At 38.8% G+C, this 21,787-nt stretch overlaps 2 protein-coding genes across 2 annotated transcripts in view; one reads left to right on the top strand and one right to left on the bottom strand.

Moving 5' to 3' along the window:
* The window catches only part of prkdc (protein kinase, DNA-activated, catalytic subunit), a 67,624-nt gene extending 64,570 nt beyond the window's left edge, over positions 1-3,054 (top strand). Inside the window, exon 86 of the mRNA XM_052154147.1 lies at positions 384-3,054. Within this exon, the coding sequence (XP_052010107.1) occupies positions 384-588 (205 nt within the window). The 3' untranslated portion in view covers positions 589-3,054. The remainder of the gene's footprint in view (positions 1-383) is intronic.
* A 77-nt stretch (positions 3,055-3,131) lies between these two features.
* garem (GRB2 associated, regulator of MAPK1) lies at positions 3,132-18,218 on the bottom strand. The gene is made up of 6 exons (XM_052148967.1): positions 17,893-18,218; positions 15,112-15,252; positions 9,284-9,414; positions 6,887-8,074; positions 4,441-4,610; positions 3,132-4,322 (listed from the first exon to the last, which is right to left on the bottom strand). The coding sequence occupies exons 1-6, from the start codon at positions 18,011-18,013 to the stop codon at positions 3,473-3,475; spliced, it is 2,601 nt and encodes an 866-aa protein (XP_052004927.1). The 5' UTR covers positions 18,014-18,218; the 3' UTR covers positions 3,132-3,472.
* Between the last annotated feature and the right edge of the window lie 3,569 nt (positions 18,219-21,787).

Raw genomic sequence — 21,787 nt, 5'->3', positions numbered from 1 at the left:
TGCGGCGGAGAACAGCCATCAGGGTTTTTACTCCAAGTATTTCGTCATCCCCTAGAGAGGGGGAGGTCTCTGTCCTGTGACCTGTGGCAGTGTGTTATATAGGGAGGTGGATCTTCCTTATCACTGCTGTGATTTGGTCTGTTAGCTGGCAGATGGGGTGTCATTTGTTCCAGTGTCAGATACGCCTGAGGCGAATTCCCACAGTGAGATACCTCACTCTTGTTATCAGAGAACCGGGTTACGTGAGTAACCTAAAGTTTCAAATTGTTTTATTATTGTATAAATACAAAAAATGGGAAAAGAAAGAACATGCATACTTTTAGAACTTGTGGAATTTATGGTGGATATACGTTTCTAATCATGTTGATTTGTTATTGTTCTAGTGAGGAGCTTTGTTTAGGATTTGAGAAGAACCTTGAATATAATGGCATGTTGGCTGTTGCCCGTGGAGAAGAAGAACACAACATGAGGACCCGGCACAATGAAAAAGATCTTAGTGTTGAAGATCAGGTAGACTGCCTGCTTGATCAGGCAACTGACCCCAATATACTGGGCAGAGTATGGATAGGATGGGAACCGTGGATTTGAGCTACATTGTAGGTGACTTATAATAAAAGTTGATTTATACAGATTTTTTTTCTTTTCTAAAGTTTGTGAACCTTTTCTCAATGTCTGAAGCCACTGCTTTTATGAACCACAAAAAACAATGATTTATCAGTCACTGTCAAACTGTGACAAAAATAGTGTCATGCACTATTAATGTTCAACAAAACTGAAGAATTTAACCACATAACCCGATAAATAGAACTGTAGTTCTGATTTATGTATTGCCGATAAAGGTAAAACTGTGGGAATAGGACACAACACAATGTTTGTAAGTGTAATGTGATTTTTCCCATTTTAGTTCTTTGAAGCAAAAGACTCATCAAATAAAGAATGCATACTTGTTAACAATGTCTTACTGCTGACTAAAAATCCAAAGCTTGTCATGACCTTATATAAAATTGAGACTTGCTCTCCACTGGTGTTTTATCTAAGATCATCTTCCATTATTCAATTGGTATGAATGTGATCCGTTAGAGTGAGCTGGTATAATATCAGAACCCTTTAAATTAATTATTTAATGTGTGGATTTATTACCGTTTGGTAGAAGATAATTACTTTGAATTAAGAGGGACCTTTGTAAGATCTTAACGTAGTTCACTGAAAAATTAAAATTCTGTCATTTATTCACCCTCATGCCATCCCAAATGTGTATGACTTTCTTCAGCTGAACACAAAGATTTTTAGAAGAATATTTCAGTTCTGTAGATCGAAAAGTTAGAAGCTCCAAAAAGCTAATATAGGCAGCACAAAAGTAATCCATACAACTTAAGTGTATTAATCAATGTCTTCTGAAGTGACCAAATTGGTTTTGGGTGAGAACAGACTAAAATGTAACTCCTTTTACACGGCACTGGACATCTTGCCATTGCAGTCTCTTGGCACGATCATGATTTCAAGCTTGATTACACTTCCTAGTGCTTAACGCATGTGCAGAGCGCTAGGAAGTTTAATCAAGCTTGAAATCATGATCGGCAAGGAGACTGCTGATGTCAAGATTTAAGGGGCAGTTACGCTAGGCTTTGAGCATGCAAATATTTTTCTGACAACTCAGCGGACCAGGTTATGAGGTCATGCGGGAGGGCTTCTGGTTTAAGTAAATAATACAGGTAAACAATAGCAAATAATAGAATATTTAAAATGTTGAAATATATTGTTTACTCACTTTCCTGCAACAATAAAATGTGCAGCTATGAAATATGTATTTGTACCAAAAGGTCAGCGTGTGACATTTGATTTTCTGTTGGTCATGTGTCCTCTCATCATACAGATTCGCAGGTCAGAGTTCGACAAACTCTTGTAAGCAGCGGAGTACGAAATTTCTTTGAATGGGAGTGAATGTAGCTTGAAGTATTGTGTGATTGCCCCTTGGTCTGTTCTCAGATGGTTAGATCGCTTCAGAAGACATTGATTAAACCACTGGGGTCATGTGGATTATTTTATGCTACTTTTATATAAGCTGTTTAAGCTTCAACGTTCTGATCACCATTCACTTGAATTGTATGGACCAACAGAGCTGAAATATTCTTCTAAAAAAAATGATTTGTGTTCAGCAGCTGGCATCTGGGATGACATGAGTGTGAGTAAATGATTGGGAATTTACATTTTGGGGTGAACTTCCAGGTTCAATTCCAGTTATTGAAGATTACCACAAAAAAAATTTGCTTAGGTGGTAGAGCGGGTTTGCAAATCGCAGGGTTGGAGATTCCCGGCCCACATGACTCCACATGCCGAAGTGTCCTTGGGCAAGGCACTGAACCCCAAGTTGCTCCCAATGGCAGGCTAGCGCCTTGCATGGCAGCTCTGCTGTCATTGGTGTGTGAATGGGTGAATGAGTCACAGTGTAAAGCGCTTTGAATACCGCTAAGGTTAAAAAGGCGCTATATAAGTGCAGACCATTTATTCTTTTAATAAAGCAAAAATCTAAGTTATGAGGCACTTACAATGGCAGTGAATGGGGTAAATTTTTGGAGGGTTTAAAAGGCAGAAATGTGAAGCTGATAATTTAAAAAAAGCACCAACATTAATTCTTCTGTTAAAACTCAAGTATTATTTGAGCGTTAAATTTATGTTAGGGTTTCTTGTCATTACATCGTCATAGCAACAAATTTGGTATAACTTTACAAAGAAAAGTTTAGTAAGTGATTTTATCACACTAAAATTATGTTCACATGCATATTGTTTGTCTTGTGGCTTTTAAACTGAGTATTTTAACATTTATGGATTGGCCCCATTCACTTCCATTTAAGCGCTTCACTGTCACCCAGATGTTAGCTTTTTTTTTTCTTTTTTTTTTGAAAAAGGAGGGGCAAGTCAAAATAATTTTTGTGGTAATCAATATTATGTACAAATGCTATCGATTGAGCTTAACTTGTATTGAACCAGGAATATTCCTGTAAATTCAAACATTTTGAAAATGTAAATATGATGGATAGACCAACTATTTAACAAATGTGTTTTACATTAATTTTAATCCATCTAAGTAAAGAAACTACCTGTTGAAGTCAATCGTCTTTATTGATCAACTACCAAGGAAACTTAGGCCACGGTTGGATTGGGTCAAAATATATATATTCAGATTTTTAAAAGGCTTTTGGTTTGAGCAAAAAAGTCCATTGTGCAAGTACCATAATGTAACAGAGATTACATAGAGATGAGTACAGGTTAATACACAAAGCAACACACACACATATATATATATATACATTTATATACATGTATATATTAAACAAAGGCTATTAAAAACATTGCAAGACTGTGCATAGCATTTAGATACAAAACAGTCAAATGCAATACTGAAGGCCTATATTTGTGACTGCCACTCCAGTGCATTGCATGTTTTGCTCTAGACTGGCTTGCTTGTTCAGCCTTACATTTTGGGCCTCCAGCCATTAATAAACTGCATGAGTTTCTTCACTTGAAGTTTGCTTAGCTTAAAGTCTTCTGACAAAATCTCCTCTGTTAGCTGCAGGAGCAAATTTCCATCAATTTTTTCTTGCACAAACAAAGAAACAACATCATCTGACAAACCAATGAATCGTAGTGACTTTGAAACTTCCTCAATGGAGAGACCGGATAGGTTTTTTGGTGGTTGCCATGACAACCCTGTGGCTACAGGATAGGAGATTGAGAACACATCTGTAGTGCTTTGATGTGGTCTTTCAGACAAGCAGCTTTTGGACTCCAGTACTAAAGCATCAACATTGGCCATGGTTGTAGTGGGGTCTGCATCTTTCTTTATATCGTTAGATTTGGGGGTTCTTGGAGGCAAGATAGGGCAGGACTGGCTTTGCTTAGTGTTACATTCCTCTGTGGGTTTGTCTCTGTACATTTCCATGGTGTAGCTGGTGGATTTGGTACAAAACTGGGCAGGCTGAGAAACCTGTTGTACCTTTGAGTTTGCAGTGCTCCCTTCAATATTCACACACCTATCAAAGTCAAAGAGGCCTGAGGGACAAACCTTAGGAGTACCAGGGGTCTTCTTCCGAGGATAGCTCGAGTAACTCCGACAGTGGACTGACGAGAAGTCCTCACCTTTATACAAATCAGCCCCACAGAAATCATTTGGCCAGGAAAGCCGTGAGAAAGACGCATCGATGGAAGGACTGAGGCAAAGGACAGGCTTGGAGACTTCACTGGCATCTGGTTTGATCCAGTTACATGGGTAACATGCATGGTTCTGATCATCTGTCTCACTCGGAGACTCACCCTCTACACCTCTATTGAGAGATGGAGGACATGGAAGGAAAAAGAGGATATTCAGTCATGATGGAATAAACAAGATCCAGTTCAAATAACACCAATGTCCATTTCAATCAAAAAAAGTGTTCAACTCACATGTTGCATAGGCCAGATGAGTAATAGGAAAGTGTTGGGCTTGGGGAGCGGGTTTCTGTCTGACGTGGCTTTGCAGGTGTGTATGGCACCGTGACACTGCTGGAGCCTGCCTGTTTGGAGCTTCTTGGTGGAATTGGCGGTGCATTCAACAGCCGGCACTCCTCCTTCACCTGCAAAGGCAGAAATGGCTATAAAATTGAGACTATAATGAATCTATTTTTACATAAATATATTTCATGTGTGGTTAATCTCAAAAAACAGAAAATAAACAGAATTGTCAAGAAAAGCAGTGTTAATTTGTAAACTAGGCCTAAGAAACTCAGAAATGTACCCTTTGTTCCTACTTGGAATAAATCAGACCACAGAGATTGACCAACAGTTTAAACAAATAAGTTACTATGTAACCACAGAATAAACTTTGCTCAGTCTTGTTTATTGTTCCAAGCATGATGTAAAGACAGACAAAGAGTCTTTGAATGAATTTGTTCTTCAGGAGAATCAATAAATAAAGACTTCTGGGGGCCTGGGTAGCTCAGTGAGTATTGACGCTGACTACCACCATTGGAGTCGTGAGTTAGAATCCAGGGTGTGCTGAGTGACTCCAGCCAGGTCTCCTAAGCAACCAAATTGGCCCGGCTGCTAGGGAGGGTAGAATCACATGGGGTAACCTCCTGGTCACGATTAGTGGTTCTCGCTCTCAATGGGGCATGTGGTAAGTTGAGCTTAGATTGTGGTGGGTAGCATGAGCCTCCAAATGCAGAGTCTCCATGGTGTCATGCATGATGAGCCACGTGATAATATATGTGGACTGACTCTCAGAAGCGGAGGCAACTGAGACTTGTCCTCCGCCACACGGATTGAGGTGAGAAACCACACCACCACGAGGACCTACTAAGTAGTGGTAATTGGGCCTTCCAAATTGGGTGAAAAGGGGATAAATAATACATAAATCAATAAATAAAGACTTCTGCAAACACTTAAAGTGATATTTCACCAAAAACAAAATTCTCATTTACCCACCCTTATCCCATCCCAGATGTGTAGGACTTTCTTTCTTAAGCAGAACACAAACAAAGATTTTTAGAATATTTCCGCCCTGTAGGACCATAAATTACAAGTGAATGGGTGCCAAATTTTTGAAACTCCAAAAAGCACATATAGCCATCATAAAAGTAAACCATACGACTCCAGTGAATTAATTAATGTCTTCTGAATCTAATCGCTAGGTGTAAGAAATATTAATGTTTTTTACTTTTTCCTAAAAATGTGGTTTGCATATTTGACGAGGGTGGAGTTTAAACTGCTTCTCGCATGAAAGCCTCCTCTGCATAAATATTCATATGTAGATACCTTATTAGCAGCTGTTCCTATGGACTGCGATACTGTTTCCACACCAAAGCATTTTATTCTGCGGTCTGAGCAAAGAGCTCAGTCTGAGGCATCTCCTCCATTCTTTTTCATTCCAACTGATTCAAACAGCTGTCCTTGTTGACCGTTCCAAGATGGCTCCACATTTGACATCCAAACCAGACGAATGAGGCATCTATGTATGATTATCTATGCTCCTTTGTTCTAAACAACACTGCGCTTTAGCGTTTACACACTTCATGCAAGAGGATGTTTGAACACAACAGCTGGCCGGAAGCTAACATTTTTAGTAAAGATTTTTTTAAATATTTATCTATTTCATACACCCAGCGTTTCACGTCAGAAGACTTTAATTAATCTACTGGAGTCATATGGATTACTTTTAGGATGGCTATATGTGCTTATTGGAGTTTAAAAAATGTGGCACTCAAACATACAGAGCTGAAACATTCTTCCAGAAATCTTAATTTATGTTCAGCAAAGTAAGTCATACACATGTCATGACACAAGTCATTAATTTTTGTTTTTTTCAATCATTTTGACTGTGTTAATGCCAACAGCATAAATTTTTCCAACGGTGTGTATTTTTGGTGGAATTTTAATATTTCAACCTCAGTTCCTAATAATACACAAAATAGTTACACTCCGGACCTTAAGGACAAAAATAGAGCAATGCAGGCCAATTGAATAAATGCTGCAGCTGAAATTGTGTGGGTGTTTTGGTATGGATGTCAGAGTGTGTTTTTTATATACATATATATGTGTGTGTGTGTGTGTGTTAAAACATCAGTGGCATTATGTAAACAAACTAGCATTTAAAGGATTAAACTCCTGAAAATGAATGAATGTTTGGTAGTTATGATCAGGACTGATGTTGGTTAAAAAAATTTACTAATTGAAAGTGGAAAATAATATTAATATTTTGTTATAGTTTTTGTCCTCTAAGGACCTCTGAGTAACTTTTGCTTATTGATGCACAAGGGTTAAGTTTAAACTTTATATAAAAAAAATGTATCCTGTAGACTAGAAACTATTAAGATGAAAAAAGACTAGGACAAACTAGGAAGAATTAACTCACAGCTTCAGACTTTGGAGGCACCGGAGGTGGAGGTAGAATGACATCTGCACTGAGGAGGGTGCTTGTGGGACCTGCTGTTGGATATGGCAGTACATTCATGCAGCTGGAGACTGTAGGATTTACTCGGACACCCTCAGTGTGATCAAGCTCCAATCCAGGGTTCTTCACATGGTCCAACCAAAGCTCCTCATATGGCACATCTGGTTTAAATGAACCTGAAGAACTCTCTAGCAGCTCAGGGAACAGATAATCTGCATCCGTTGGCTCTGGCGGCACACAATCTCCACATAAGCTAACACAACTCTGAAGGTTCACCTCACTGTTGCCATGGAGATTGTTGCCATAAACACAGACAGACAGTCGGTGGAATGACTGTGTGAGCTCTTCACGGGCTGAGCTTAGAGAACTTGGCAAATGCACATGTGAGGGGCAGCCATTGCTCCCACTTCCACTACTGTTGCAGACCACACTGCCACTTCCTGTTTCAAGAATGCTACTTTTTTTCGGGCTCTTGCCATCCTCAATCCAGTCCACCCGCACATCACGGACTGCCCTAGAGTAGTCGTCAATATCAAACTGCTCCTGGCAATAAGTAAACCAGCGGTGGACCACAGTCTCCAGCCAGGCCTCTCCCTGAAGCAGCCCTTCAGGTACCAGTAAACGGGGCAGTGCTGTGGACATGTGCAAAGGAAAATGCACAGGCAGTATTTTGTTTGAACGTAACGCACAACACACGACCACTGTCTTGGTCTGAATGTTGACCAGCTTATATCGGTGGCCTTCGCGAATCAAATGGAGGTCATGTGGATTACGTGGTGGGATGCTAGGCACCATGACATTCACAGGTAACCTGGTCTTCTCTGCAATTGTGCGAATGGTGTGTTCTCCTTCCTGCATTTGCAGCTCTAGTGGGGAGCAGGTACTGAAGCGCCCTCGGCACTGGAAAGGCAGGCTGATGCTCTCATTGGTGCGGTGGTTCATGCAGATAAGGCATGGCATCTTTCCGCGGCCAAGCTTACTGATGGAATTTAACCTCCCAATTCGCTTGAAGATAGTGTTGAAGCGGGATTTTTCTCGTGACGTTTTGGCATAGAGGATCTCAGCCTGACCCATGAGTGTCAGCTCATCCCCTGTGCTGAGTGTGATGTTGTAAACTTCTGTGTCCTCATTGGACTCTCCTGATGCCATCTGTGAGACAGACAACAGCGATTTGAATATGAACAGATTGTAACGCATTACTATGTATTGTCAGCACTGCTTGCCTTCGGTGGCACCTAAAATATGTTGTCTTAATAATGACAAATGCATAGAAAATATGTAGGAAGTCCTCAGGAAAGGAAATTAATAGAGCATGGATATACCCTTGAAATAAATAAAACAAATATATAAGTTTGGAATAATGTACAGATTTTGCTGTTTTGGAAGGAAATTGGAAATTGAATTCACCAAAGTGGCATTCAGCTGATCACAAAGTATAGTCAGGACATTACTGATGTATAAACATCATCAATATTTGAAAAAAGTCATTTTTGATCAAATCTAGACAGGCCCCATTTCCAGCAGTAGAAAAAAAAAAGAAAAAGACACTTTTGAAAGAAAAATAAAAGGTTATAGTGGGCAAAGAAACACAGAATTTAGACAACAGATAATTGGAAATGAGAGTGTTATGGATCTTAACGCCGTTGAGCTTTTGTGTGATCAGCTAGACTGTAAGGTGCCTGAGAAGTGCCCGACAAGACACACACATCTATGGCAAGTGCTACAGGAAGTGTGGAGTGAAATGTCACCTGAGTATCTGGACAAACTGACAGCTGGAATGTCAAGGATCTGCAAAGCTGTCTTTGCTGTACGTGAAGGATTATTTTGATGAGAAACCTTTGAAGTAGTTTAATAAGTTCTAAACATTTTTTTCAAATAGTAATAGAAATGTTTCATGTTAATATTGTCCTGACTATATGTTGTGATCAGCTGAATGCCACTTTGGTGAATAAAAGTACTTTTCTTTCCAAGAGCAAAATCTTTAATTATTCCAAACTTTTGGCCGCCAGTGTATATATTAAAAACACTAAAAACAATGGAAGGTTTGTTTTAGATCCACTGTAACCCCACCTTTGCACTACAGAAAAGCTATTTACAGAAAGATACCTTCCTACTAAAGGCATATCGTCACCTTCCTAAAATAATGTCGTAAGTAATTTTTTGACAAAAATGTTTTTTTTTTTTTTTTTGCCTAAATCATCTCCTCGTGATATATGGTTCAGTTTTTTGTGTTTTCTGAAAAACCTGAAAAAATTCTTAGGACATTATTTTAGGAAGGTGATGATATGCTTGCTCTAAGATATAATAGTTTAGCAGGCAAAATCAAAAACAGTGCCTGCCATGCGCAGAAAACCAGACCTTGACATTGAAGGTTATTTCCTCCATGACGTACACTCGTTCAGGGAATGCTTTGGCCACCTCTTCCACGTTGTTGAAGTAATGCACGGGCTCTTTAGTGTCCCTGTCCTGCTCCAACAGCTTAAACTGACCTGAGACAAACAATAGAACAGTGCCATAAAATTATGTAGCATTTGGAATGTATTCTTTCTTATAGAGAACAGCACAATTTTTGCCTTTAAAAAGTTTCTTGTTTCAGTACATAATTATTTCATGGCTTTTCTATCTTGCTTTTGCTACATTTATTTGGTCTACTAAATCAGTGTTTCCTAACCTGTTTTGCCGTAAGTACCCCCACAGCATCATCAGTGAGGCTCAAGTACCCCTTCATCAGCACAAAACCAAAGATGTGTACAAAAGGCTACATATCATTTAACATTATCATTAATATTTTAAATATCCCTGTACAAAATAAAGAGGTTATGATATTTATTCATTTAAAAAAAAAAAAAACATCAAACTTGCAATTAGAGAAGACTAGTGCTGTTATTTATACAGGTGAAATTTTAACTGGGTATGAAGTATTTTAGCATTATTGTTTCATCATTTTGGTATATAAAATTGTTAGGGCTACATGTGGTTTTTATTAGATGCATATTTTGTCCTATTTACTAGGGTTTACACTGCTACATAGAACAAGTGCTAGCACAGCACTGTCTCTTTAAGACAACTTACTGTTCAGTGTTTGTTTTGGTGGATGAGCGCATATTGTCTTTGGACACATTGAACAAACTTTTACTCTCTACGTGAAGTGAAAGGATCTCAGTGCTGAACTTTGTGTGTTAAAAGAACGATTTTGGAGATTTTAAGACTAGATATCAAAATCGTTCAAATGAAGATTGCATGTTACGCATACCCCTGATTGGAAATCACTGTACTATATGACAGCTTTGAACTAGTGGTCGACTGATATATCTCTGAGTTGGTTACAAAAGTGGGGGGGACATCAAGAAACTGATCGATTATCTGGAGTCATCAGAGAGGGAATTAGCTGCTAAATCGCTATCTCGTTTGGGAATTATTGGAATTCCAGAGAACGAAGAAGGCAGAGATAGGGTGAAATTCCTAGACAAGCTCTTCCTGAGTCTGCTCGACATAATAGGCTATAAGCTGGAAATCGAGCGAGCTCACAGGGTTCTGGCTCAGAGATCCGCTGAGGGTGACAGACCCCGATCAATTCTGGCCAAATTTCTGAGATCATCTGATAAAGATTTGTGTTATGCGAGGCAAGGTGTAAAGGAAGGATTTCCTGGAAGAACCACACCATTTTCTTTGCAAATAAGAGAGAAATGTGATCGATTCAAGGAATGCAAGAAACACTTACATCAACGGAAGATTGCTTTTGCATTGATGTTCCCGGCCAAATTGAGAATAGATACTAAGGATGGTCACAGCAAGCGATGTCCTTAATAAAGTCAATGGATTGAGTAAGTCATTGTGTGATGCTCTTGATGGAGCTGAGTGGACATGACTAACTGAACATTCACTTGTCCGTCCGAGGAAACTGGGCACCTTTGTTTGTTTTTGTGGTTCTGCCTAGCGGCTGGAGTTTGTTATATGGAATAACAGTCCTTTGGGACAGTTTTTGGATGTATCTGCATGTTCTTTGCGTTTATGCCTCCTATTGGATGGAGTTTGTTTTGTGGAATATTTCTTGTAAATCATTAGTGATTAGGGCATGTGTTACAATCATGTAACAACCGGCTCACTGAACTTTAGTTTCACTGCCTGAGGAAACTGAACGGATCATCACCTAACGCTGATGATTAGGACTTTTTGTTTTATAGATCTTGAAGGGATGTTGCAAGCCGCTGGTGCACTTCATGATATAATATTGGGAGGAGACTTTAATCTTTTGATGGACTCAGTCATTGATCATAGTGAAGCAAAAGTGTGTAAGTCCCCTAGAGCAACAGTGATGCTTTACAGGATGTGTAAAAATCTTGGTCTTACAGATATTTGGGGACATTTGAACCCATCTGGTAGGGACTATACATTTTTTTCATCAGTCCTTAAGATTTATTCTAGAATAGATTTTGTGCATATATATATATATATATATATATATATATATATATATATATATATATATACACACACACAGTGCATCTGGAAAGTATTCACAGCACATTTTTTTATGTTACAGCCTTATTCCAAAATGGATTAAATTCATTATTTTCCTCAAAATTCTACAATCAATACCCCATAATGACAACGTGAATGAAGTTTGTTTGAAATCTTTGCAAATTTATACAAAATAAAAAACGAAAAAATCACATGTACATAAGTATTCACAGCCTTTGCTCAATACTTTGTTGAAGCACCTTTGGCACCAATTACAGCCTCAAGTCTTTTTGTGTATGATACTACAAGCTTGGCACACCTATTTTTGGGCAGTTTCTCCCATTCTTCTTTGCAGGACATCTCAAGCTCCATCAGGTTGGATGGGAAGCGTCGGTGCACAGCCTTTTTCAGATCTCTCCAGAGATGTTCAATCGGGTTCAAGTCTAGGCTCTGGCTGGGCCACTCAAGGATATTCACAGAGTTGTCCCGTAACCACTCCTTTTTTATCTTGGCTGTGTGCTTGGGGTCATTGTCCTGTTGGAAGATTAACCTTCACCCCAGTCTGAGGTCCAGAGCGATCTGGAGCAGGTTTTCATCAAGGACGTCTCTGTACATTGCTGCATTCATCTTTCCCTCGATCCTGACTAGTCTCCCAGTCCTGCCGCTGAAAAACATCCCCACAGCCTGATGCTGCCACCACCATGCTTCACTGTAGGGATGGTATTGGCCAGGTGATGAGGTTTCCTCCAGACATGACGCTTGCCATTCAGGCCAAAGAGTTCAATCTTTGTTTCATCAGACCAGAGAATTTTGTTTCTCATGGTCTGAGAGTCCTTCAGGTGCCTTTTGGCAAACTCCAGGCAGGCTGTTATGTGCCTTTTACTGAGGAGTTTCTTCCGTCTGGCCACTCTACCATACAGGCCTGATTGGTGGAGTGCTGCAGAGATGGTTGTTCTTCTGGAAGGTTCTCCTCTCTCCACAGAGAAATGCTGGAGCTCTGTCAGAGTGACCATCAGGTTCTTGTTCACCTCCCTGACAAAGGCCCTTCTCCCTCGATCGCTCAGTTTGGCCGGGCGGTAAGCTCTAGGAAGAGTCCTGGTTGTTCCAAACTTCTTCTATTTACGGATGAAGGAGGCCACTGTTCTCATTGGATGGGAATCGTCATTGAGACATTCAATGCTGCATTAATGTTTCTGTACCCTTCCCCAGATCTGTGCCTCGATACAATCCTGTATCGGAGGTCTACAGACAATTCCTTGGACTTCAGGCTTGGTTTGTGCTCTGACGTGCACTGTTAACTGTGGGACCTTATATAGACAATTGTGTGCCTTTACAAATCATGTCCAATCAACTGAGTTTACCACAGGTGGACACCTGTTAAGATCCATGAATTTTGGTTGAAGGTTCAGAGTTTTATATGTGATGTTTTGAGCACTCAAATTCCATTCTAACGGACTCTGTATTTTGGGCAATGGGGCACCAAAAATAATGGAGTGGTGTTGGCGTAGTGGGCTAAAGCACTAAACTGTTAAGCAGAAGGTTGTCTGTTTGATCCCCACAGCCACCACCATTGTGTCTTTGAGCAAGACACTTAACTCCAGGTTGCTCCGGGGGGATTATCCCCGTAATACGGGCTCTGTAAGTCGCTTTGGATAAAAGCATCTGCCAAATGCATTAATGTAAATGTAAATTTGGGGGATAAACACAAAAAAATGTGGGTTCTGACCAGCATTATGACTGGCAGGCAAATTAGTGGTGTGCAGTGATGTGGAGGGTGGCTGCTTTCGAGGAGATGTCAAGCAGAAGGCTGGGGGTTCAGAATTTGTTTGACAGGAAGTGGGGTAATTACTTGGGGAGAGCACTTAACCAGTCACAAAAAAAAAATCTTTAATCTGTTTTGAATACTATTCTGATGCTAGTGAAACTTTGTAGTATGGCACGTCTCCTTAAGATGATTCGCTTATGTTTTCCTCTTTTGTAAGTCGCTTTAGATAAAAGCGTCAGCCAAATGAATAAATGTAAATGTGTTTTGGGGGCTGTGGAGAGAGATGTTTAGTTTTATATATGATTATTATAATATTTATTTGTGTGTGTGTGTGTGTGTGTGTGTGTGTATTTTTTAAAAATGTTGATTCAATGTATATGTTATGTTTTTTATTTTGTTATAGGTTTATGAATCAATAAAAATGTTAATTGGAAAAAAATATCACATTGGCCGATACATTTGCCCGATTTGTTTCTTGAGGGCACTGAGAATCACCCGCTTGCATTTTGTTATGTGCCATCGTGTTACTACAATAATAGACAACACAGTCTCATTTAAACAGTCTGCATATCAGAGACACAGCAGACGCTTTTGTGCACATACTGGTAAAGTGCTCGCCTGTTTCATTCTCCCTCTTTCTCCTCAACAGTTCCCTGTAACTTTTAACTGTCTTGTCTAATGATAGAAAGAGAAATGTCAATAAAATTAATTTCATATACCATCTACAAATATGTGCATATCTCATTTAAACGGACGTAATAAACCAACCTCACACAACTTGAGCAGATCCAGCATCCTGTGGAGTGCTCATTTATTTACCTCTAAAGCACGTATTCTAACAGTTTCTCCACAACAGTTCCCTGTAACTTTTTACTTTCCATTTCTAATGATAAAAGGCAAATATCAATAAAACTTCTATTATATACCTTTTGCAAATATGCAGATATCTGGTTTAAAAATAAGTAATTCACGAACCTCACAAAAATCCAGCATTTGCTTCCCGTCGAGAGCTCATCTAATATCTTCCTTTTAAGCATGTATTCAATCAGCCAGAATATAAAACTTCAGAATTAAAAGTTCCTCTGATTCACAAACAAATTAGAGTCAGTCCATGACAATCCAAGCAGGCGATCCAGGCCATTTAAACTGTCAGGAGATTGCTGCTGCTTGCGCTGGATCCCCATGAGCGCGTGAGTGCATCTTCAAAGTAAAAGCGTTTCACGTGTGCTATAAATACATTTCTTATTCATTATACACTGTAGGCACAGTTGGTTTGATTCAGTATTTTTTGACAAAATGCAATTTGTTAATGTGGACATGCCATCCATGGTTTCTGGACTACTGTGTGTACTGTTATTTCCTTCTTCCTAATATATTAACAATTTCTTCATGTGCAAATAAATTACATTAATTTTTTTAGATAATTTTTTACAAATTTAAAGTTTTGTGTGAAATTGGGTAAATATAGTGCAAACTAAGAGTTTATAATTTTTTTTAGCAATTTCATGATTATGTTATTTTCTATATTAAATTGTGATGTATCGGCATTGTATTGGCCACCCTGCTCTCTGGATATCGGCATTGGACATTAAAAAGTCCATATTGGTCGACCACTACTTTGAACATATATTTTACATAGATAATTTATTTGACCACTATGAAAAGAATCTAGAGTGGATAAATTTAAAGTAAACCAAGGTCTTGTATCCCTTAAACTTAAATGGTCAAACAATCCTCTTAATAGCCAGAGGCAATTCAATATGAGAAGCCCAATTACCTAATGAACTGCCAAGTTAACGCTGTGCTTTATATGCTGCTTCACAAAAAATGTCAGTATGTTTTTGCTCTTTCAGTTAACTGGGCAGCAGTTGATGAAACCTGAAAAATTCAGTTTGTTCCCTTTCCCTTTCTATTGAAAATAAAAAAAAAAGATGTTCCTACACTAATTGAGTGGTCTTACCCTCATAATGGACCGGAATCTCGATCTTCGGTCCAATGACATAATGGCCCTCCTCTAGGCTATGGGCGGTGATTGTGGTCCACTGCCGACATGAATGAATCAAGAGGTAGTCGTTTTCTCTCAGCCCTTCCAACAACTCCCCTGTGGCAAATGTCAAACCTTTTACATGTCATATCAGTATGGAACAGTGACCTTATAGTGTCTAGTTTTGTCAAGAAATGTCACAGAATGGCACATAAGAGCTTTACATACAAGTTAAAAATGTATTGTATGCAAAAAAACTATTAACTTAGGTTATGATTAAGAATATAACAGTTACCTTTCGAAGTGCACACAGGTGCACCACTATGAACCCCACTATGTGGGTTTATGTTTTCTCTTTTAATAATTTAAATATAATTTTGAGTGTGACCATGGTTTAAGGAGGGTTTTAAGTACTGTATGCAAGGTTGGAAATCTCAAAGATTAAGAGTGGTGTTTTTCTTAATACATCACGTGTTGTTCTGAAAGCAATAAACAAATGGAACATGGAATCCACGCAGACAGACTGAAGCAAAGCAGGCATGTTTACTCCTGCGCTAAACCGAAAGTAAAGCACTGCCAGCGCAAGTCTGTTAGATATGCTGCAGTCTCGTCACATTTTTAATTTTTGTTTAGCCTCCCATTCAGCTCAAGAAAACACATTGTGTGATAACACCAAGATGTAGAATGCTATTTCACTATAAATAAAATAGTCTACTCCTCTCTCGCCATTGTTGGTGTGCCAGTGATTACCCCTCTGAGTGCCAATGTTGGCATGCGTTACATAGGTTGCCGACCCCTAGTGTATATGGTCATCAGAGACCCAAGGTATGTAATAGTGTCTGGTTTTGTTTTGTCACTGCCATAAATTATATTTTTATGATTATTTCATATCTATACAAGTTTACTATCACAGGATATCTATTTTTATTTCTTTATTACAAGAGAAATTAGTACTCTATTCATAAAAATGTATACTATATCATGTTGATTTTCTGTGCAACAATGGTAAATTATTAGTTTTCCATATATGTGTACACATACATATTGTACATGCTATTTCTTACTTAAAGTGGTGCTGTTGTTTCAGTGATTGACTTGATTTACATTTGACATTGCTAGCTGATGAAGAAACAACATTGAAGTGAACTATAGCAAGTGTAACACATGAACAGTATGATATGACTATTGTCATTAGGGTGTACTACTGCAATTATGTAAGTTGTTCATCTATAGACTCAATAACTGAGTATCTTATGTGTAGATTATGTGTAGCTCAATATGTGTTTGACAGGGCACTTTGGAAAGGGGACACCACTCGAAAGGTTGTTCCAAACAAAAGTAAGAAAGTAAAGTATTTCACAAAAGGCCCTTTTACAAGAATATTAGTGAAGGCTACATTTAAACTGTGATGCTATGCTCCCTTCAGAGTGCCCACATCAAGAGCTGTCTTTCTTAGTGAGTAGAACATAGGGATGATCATTTTAGATTGGAATTTGCCCAAAGGGGTCACAGGTTACTTATTGCGGTCTGTTGCACCCACTGAGTGCCTAAGAGTTCAGAGTCAGTTCTAATGATAGTGCCCAAAGTCTTTACAGCAAGTCAGTCCACTGTCGGCCATCTTTGTAACGCTCTTGGGACTATTTCCAGTTATGCCAGTGCAGCTCCTATCTACTTAAATGGAGAAAGACCGAAATTTCAAAAACAGCTGGTAAAGATTACGATCAAAGTACATATTTCAAATCAGCAATTAAATATGACAAAACTGGTCTCATAAATTGTGAATCTTTACCTCATATTACGCCAAAAAAAAACGCGATTTACTGGCTTGTATAGTTAATGCGCATGCGCGTTCTACAGTTAATTGACAGGTGATTGGCTCTTTTACCTGTAAGGCGGGACTTCCTTCCTACATCCGTTGGGCGCTCAGAGCTTCTTGTTTGAGCGTTCCAATTTCTCCCATTCATTAAAATAGAAGTGGCGCATCTCTGCTAAATATTCTTTAGTGCCACAGTTCCCATTATGACAATGATCAAGTGTCCCTGACATTACCCTCCTCCACCTTTGCACACTGCAGACACAGAGCTCACACACATAACTCAACGTTATGCTTGCATTTCTATCATTTTTAGAATAGAAAAATGCTAAACAAATTCCTTTATTCAGTGATTAACAGTATATTAGTCGAGCTTCCAAATGTTATATAGTGTAAAGACTAAAAAGCACATCGTTGTTGTGTGGGCTATTGTCTCAACTTTCATGATGAAATGCAAATTAGGATCTTATAGTGTGTTGCGGAGCTTCTTATCTAACAGCAACGAAAATTATGTGTTTAATGGATAAATAATACGACCCAAAAAAACGAATGTTATGAGACCAAGCCAGTGTTATGAAAGTGAGACAGCCTGCAGTCTGTTATTGAACTCAGCTTTTCTGGCCTCTGGCTATTTTGCGTTAGCGTGCTAACAACTCTGCCTCTATTGTTCGCCTTTATTTAGTTATGTGTTCCCTTACTGAGTCAGAACAGTTACATAATACACCACATTTACCACCGACGATGTAAGTAATGGCGATATAGCCGCCGGTTTAAATGCGTTCCGCTTGAGTGCTCATTGAGTGAAAGTAGAGTAGCGCGCGCTAAGCGGCTAATTATTGGAATTCCACAGGAGCGCGAGCGCACACGCGCATCTGCACACACAACAGCACCTGATTATTACAACACATTGCGCTTTAAAACACACAACTCAGGACAAGACTTACCGCTGTCCAACTTCACAATCTGTGGTAGTCTGTAGGCACTAACAAGTCTATCCAGGGGCAGTGTCGTCGTGCTCCATGTTACATCTTTCAAACTGTTGTACAGCATCAATCCAAGGTCCATGTTAGCTTGCTAACATCAGCACGTTAACCCGCCGCCACTTGCATCTGCAGTGAAGAACTGTTCTTTCATGGAGAAAGCTGCGTTTGATATTCTTTTGTTTACTTAAAGGCAACCGAGGGTTGTAGTGTAGCCATGTCAGCCAACTGTCTATTTACACTGACAGGAAATGCCATGTCTCCCAATCCGTACAGATGTCGGAGTTGGAGTGGCTATTTCCTCTTCCCTGCCGCTCCAGCGGTTGCTCGGGCAACCAGCGCCATATAGGCTGTGCCTGAAACTTCTCTACATTCAAAACCTGAGTGAAATAGTCTCATTCACCCTGCTGGGCTGCTTTTAGAGTCAAATCTCTGACTAAATCTCTTCTGCAGACGGACAACAGCTCTGTTGTTTGATATAAGTGTAATCAATTTTGACTTTATAATAGTTTACTTGATCTTTGGACTGAACTCAAAATTCATTAACAAAAAGTCCTATGGCACTACCATATTTTTGCGCGTGGTACCATGATAGATTAATTACCTCTGTTATTATCAAGGTACTACACCATAGGATTTTAAAGGGTTAGTTCACCCAAAAATCTCAATTATCTCACCCTCATGCCATCCCAGATGTGTATGACTTTCTTTCATCTGCCTAACACAAACATATTCATTCAATCACACTCAGTGTGAACAATTAACGAGGGACAAATTCTAAAAACAACAGTACTCACGTCATTATCGTAGAGATTTAAACAATGTAGACAACTCTCAGAAATATTCAGTGAATCACATTTTAAGGATAGTGCAGTAATTTGAATGATAACATTAGAGTAACAGAAAAAATTGGGACATATTTCAGAATTAAACACATACAGGTGCAAGAAACAAATCTCATCCAAAAGAGTCAGTAAATCAAAGAAATGGGTAGATATCAAAATCCAAATTCAAGCCCTTATGATATGTGTTAAGTGTATAAATATAATAGGCCTCTCTTTTTAATCAGATTTTATTGCCATGGCCACTTCTGGGTGTTTTGAAATGTTCAGTACCAATGTACCTGAATGTTGAAAGATTATGTTTTTTCAAATTAAAATTAACTGCTACAGGGTTTCTTTGATCATTTGTACGTATGCTACACCGATGTTCCACAATCCTTGTTTTTAAAGAGCGTTGTGTTTTTCCAATGTAGGCTAACCCACAAGGACATTTAATCATGTAAATGTCATTTTTAGTGGTACATGTCATGACTCCCTTGATTTTAAATTATTTGCCTAAATGAGGATGAGAAAAGACATTGGTTTTAATTGTAAAATTACAATACATTGGGCACAGTGGCCACAATTGTAATTGCCAAATGGGATAGAATTGTTAACAGGTATACACAATGAGGTGCATGTTTTAAACAAGGATATTTAATGAACTGTTCATGTGTGTCCGATAAAGATCTCTCTGATCGAAACGTAGTTGTTGTCGTTGTTTTTATTTATATAAATAAAAGGGAAGAGTAAAACAGTGTGTGGATTTTCCCCATTTTATTATTTATTTTTCAAACCTTTTGCTTTTATCCTGCAGCTGTTGGAGACATTTTGGATGTGCGTACTTTCTCTTTTTTCCTGTTATTTTAAGAGTGAACAGCTGTAATTGAACATAGATGGAACTCTTAATTGTGATGTCATAATGGCACATGAGTCTGTCTTCCAGCATATAAAAGGAGCTGAAATCTTAATTTTATGAACCTTTGATTACATGACCTGTTCACTTCAGCTGCCATTATCTAGCTTTTGATACAGCAATCTCTGTTTGTGTAAACTGCTACAATGGCCATGTCATACGAACAGTCTTCTAGAGAGTGGATCAGTGACCAACCATTTGACAATTAGTTATGTGCACGTGTATAGACTCAGCAGCCACAACTGCCACCCGCCTGAGGTCATGATTGAAGAGAATTGGAAGGAAAGTTCAGACGTGAAAACAGGGGCGTTTCTAGGGGGAGGCTGGGGGAGGCAGTGCCTCCCCTAGGATAAGCTCTGCCTCCCCTGAGAATTTGAGAAATAATCATAACATAAATGACAATAACATATGATGTGAATGTACGTCGAGTTTTCGGGGCCTGATCGAGGCGCCAGAACTGCAGCTGATAGAATGTGCGGCGATGAGAAAGCAGTGTGCAGTGTGCAGTGCACTGTATGCGGTGCACGAGCAGCGCGAGATGCTTTCACATATGCTGCGTTACTTTGTAGGCTAACTGATCCGCGGCTGTACTGTACCAGAAACACATAGGCATACTCACAATTTTTTTTATTTCAAATTCAGAAATTATCAACAACTTTGAAATATCAAAAGCATTGCGATTCTCTTTGTACACATATACACTCTTTAATAGACGTATTCACGTTAAAACCCAAATTAATCAACGTATTCAATGCATTACTTCTATACAGATGTATATATTAATTTGCTCGAGCAATTAAGTGGAAAAATATTTAACCATGTATTTATATTAAAATCGCAAACATTTTAAATTAAAACTTAAAATTGACAAAAACAGCAGACTCATATCTTTTCTTTTGCATTTAAATTTTAATACAATAAATCTTGCATTTCACAAAGAACTTGTTTTTCCACCTCCACGAATGAGACTAGAGTCGTTCATTATCCCGCCTTGTTGAGGCAAATTTTAGTTTTCCTTGCTTTACCCCGGTCTTAAAGTAAAAATGAGACTGTGAAAAATAGTAGTATTTAATTAAATACATTTATCTAAGTCTATTTTGTCTATAGGTCTCAAAACTCCTCCAGTAGCCCCTTAAATAAAAAACGAACAGTCCTAACTAGAACGTTCATTAAAAAAAAATGTAGCCTATTGCTTTTCTATTGGCCGTTATTGGGTGTGTGTCAGTCTGCTGCCGGATCACATTAACAACCAGAGTGCGCAGTAGTCACAGTCGTCAGCACTTACAACCAGAGAATAACATTAAAATACTGTTCTCATACCGTTCAAATGAGCATATCAAATTTTTTTTACTGGGTCCGCATTCACAAAGAATCTTATAAGAGGCTACAAGTAGCTTCATAACTTTAGACTCCTAATGTGTTTTACTAAGAGTAATTCACGAAGCATTTTAGCCCTAAAAGTAGCACCTAAGTCTGGAACAGCTTAGAAGAAGAAACAAATTAATTTACCTCTTGTCTATACAAACGTGACTTCAGATTCATTTAAAAAACTCTCTCGTCTCGGTTGCCTACTCGTGTAGCACGTCTTCTCACAAGCAAACACCTGTCACTCATCACCAGGCAATCACCGTGATCTGATATATGAATCTGTCAATAATAATAATAAATAATAATAATATCATCATCATATTATTAATGTTGACCTGGTTTAACTAACTTTTATGTGATAGCCCTATAGTCTAATAGGGGCCCTGTGCCTATCTCTGGGTTCCTGGCTTAGAAAAAGATATGAACTAAAACAGATTGTGTGTAGTATAGCTTAATTTTGTGCCGATTTTTTCAATTGTTTATGTTGCCCCCCCCAAACAAGCCAAATGCCCCCCAAACATGATATCCTGGTAACCCCTCTGCATGAAAATGGCTGATGCCATCGTCAATGAGAACTGGAAGGAAAGCTTAGATGTCATCAGATTTCATAGTCGAAGAAAACCAGGAGGAGAGCTTGGACATGGCATTGACTGATGGCATATTCATGGAGAACTTGAAGGAGAGCTCTGAAGTGGTATCTGCTGATGCCATCATCAAGGAGAACTTGGAGGAGAGCTCTGACGTGATGTCATCT

The sequence above is a fragment of the Xyrauchen texanus genome, chromosome 2, assembly GCF_025860055.1.
Source record: "Xyrauchen texanus isolate HMW12.3.18 chromosome 2, RBS_HiC_50CHRs, whole genome shotgun sequence".
NCBI lineage: Eukaryota > Metazoa > Chordata > Actinopteri > Cypriniformes > Catostomidae > Xyrauchen > Xyrauchen texanus.
The sequence above is the reverse complement of the archived record's forward strand: the minus strand, read 5'-3'. Positions and strand labels throughout refer to the sequence as shown.

What these genes read in the sequence shown, in the direction of transcription:
- garem (XM_052148967.1), bottom strand. Translation starts at nt 18,013, where the DNA reads ATGGACCTTGGATTGATGCTGTACAACAGTTTGAAAGATGTAACATGG. An exon ending in GATTGTGAAGTTGGACAGCG is followed by an intron (nt 15,253 to 17,892) that starts GTAAGTCTTGTC and finishes CATTTGCCACAG; the next exon opens with GGGAGTTGTTGGAAGGGCTG. An exon ending in AAATAACCTTCAATGTCAAG is followed by an intron (nt 8,075 to 9,283) that starts GTCTGGTTTTCT and finishes TCTGTCTCACAG; the next exon opens with ATGGCATCAGGAGAGTCCAA.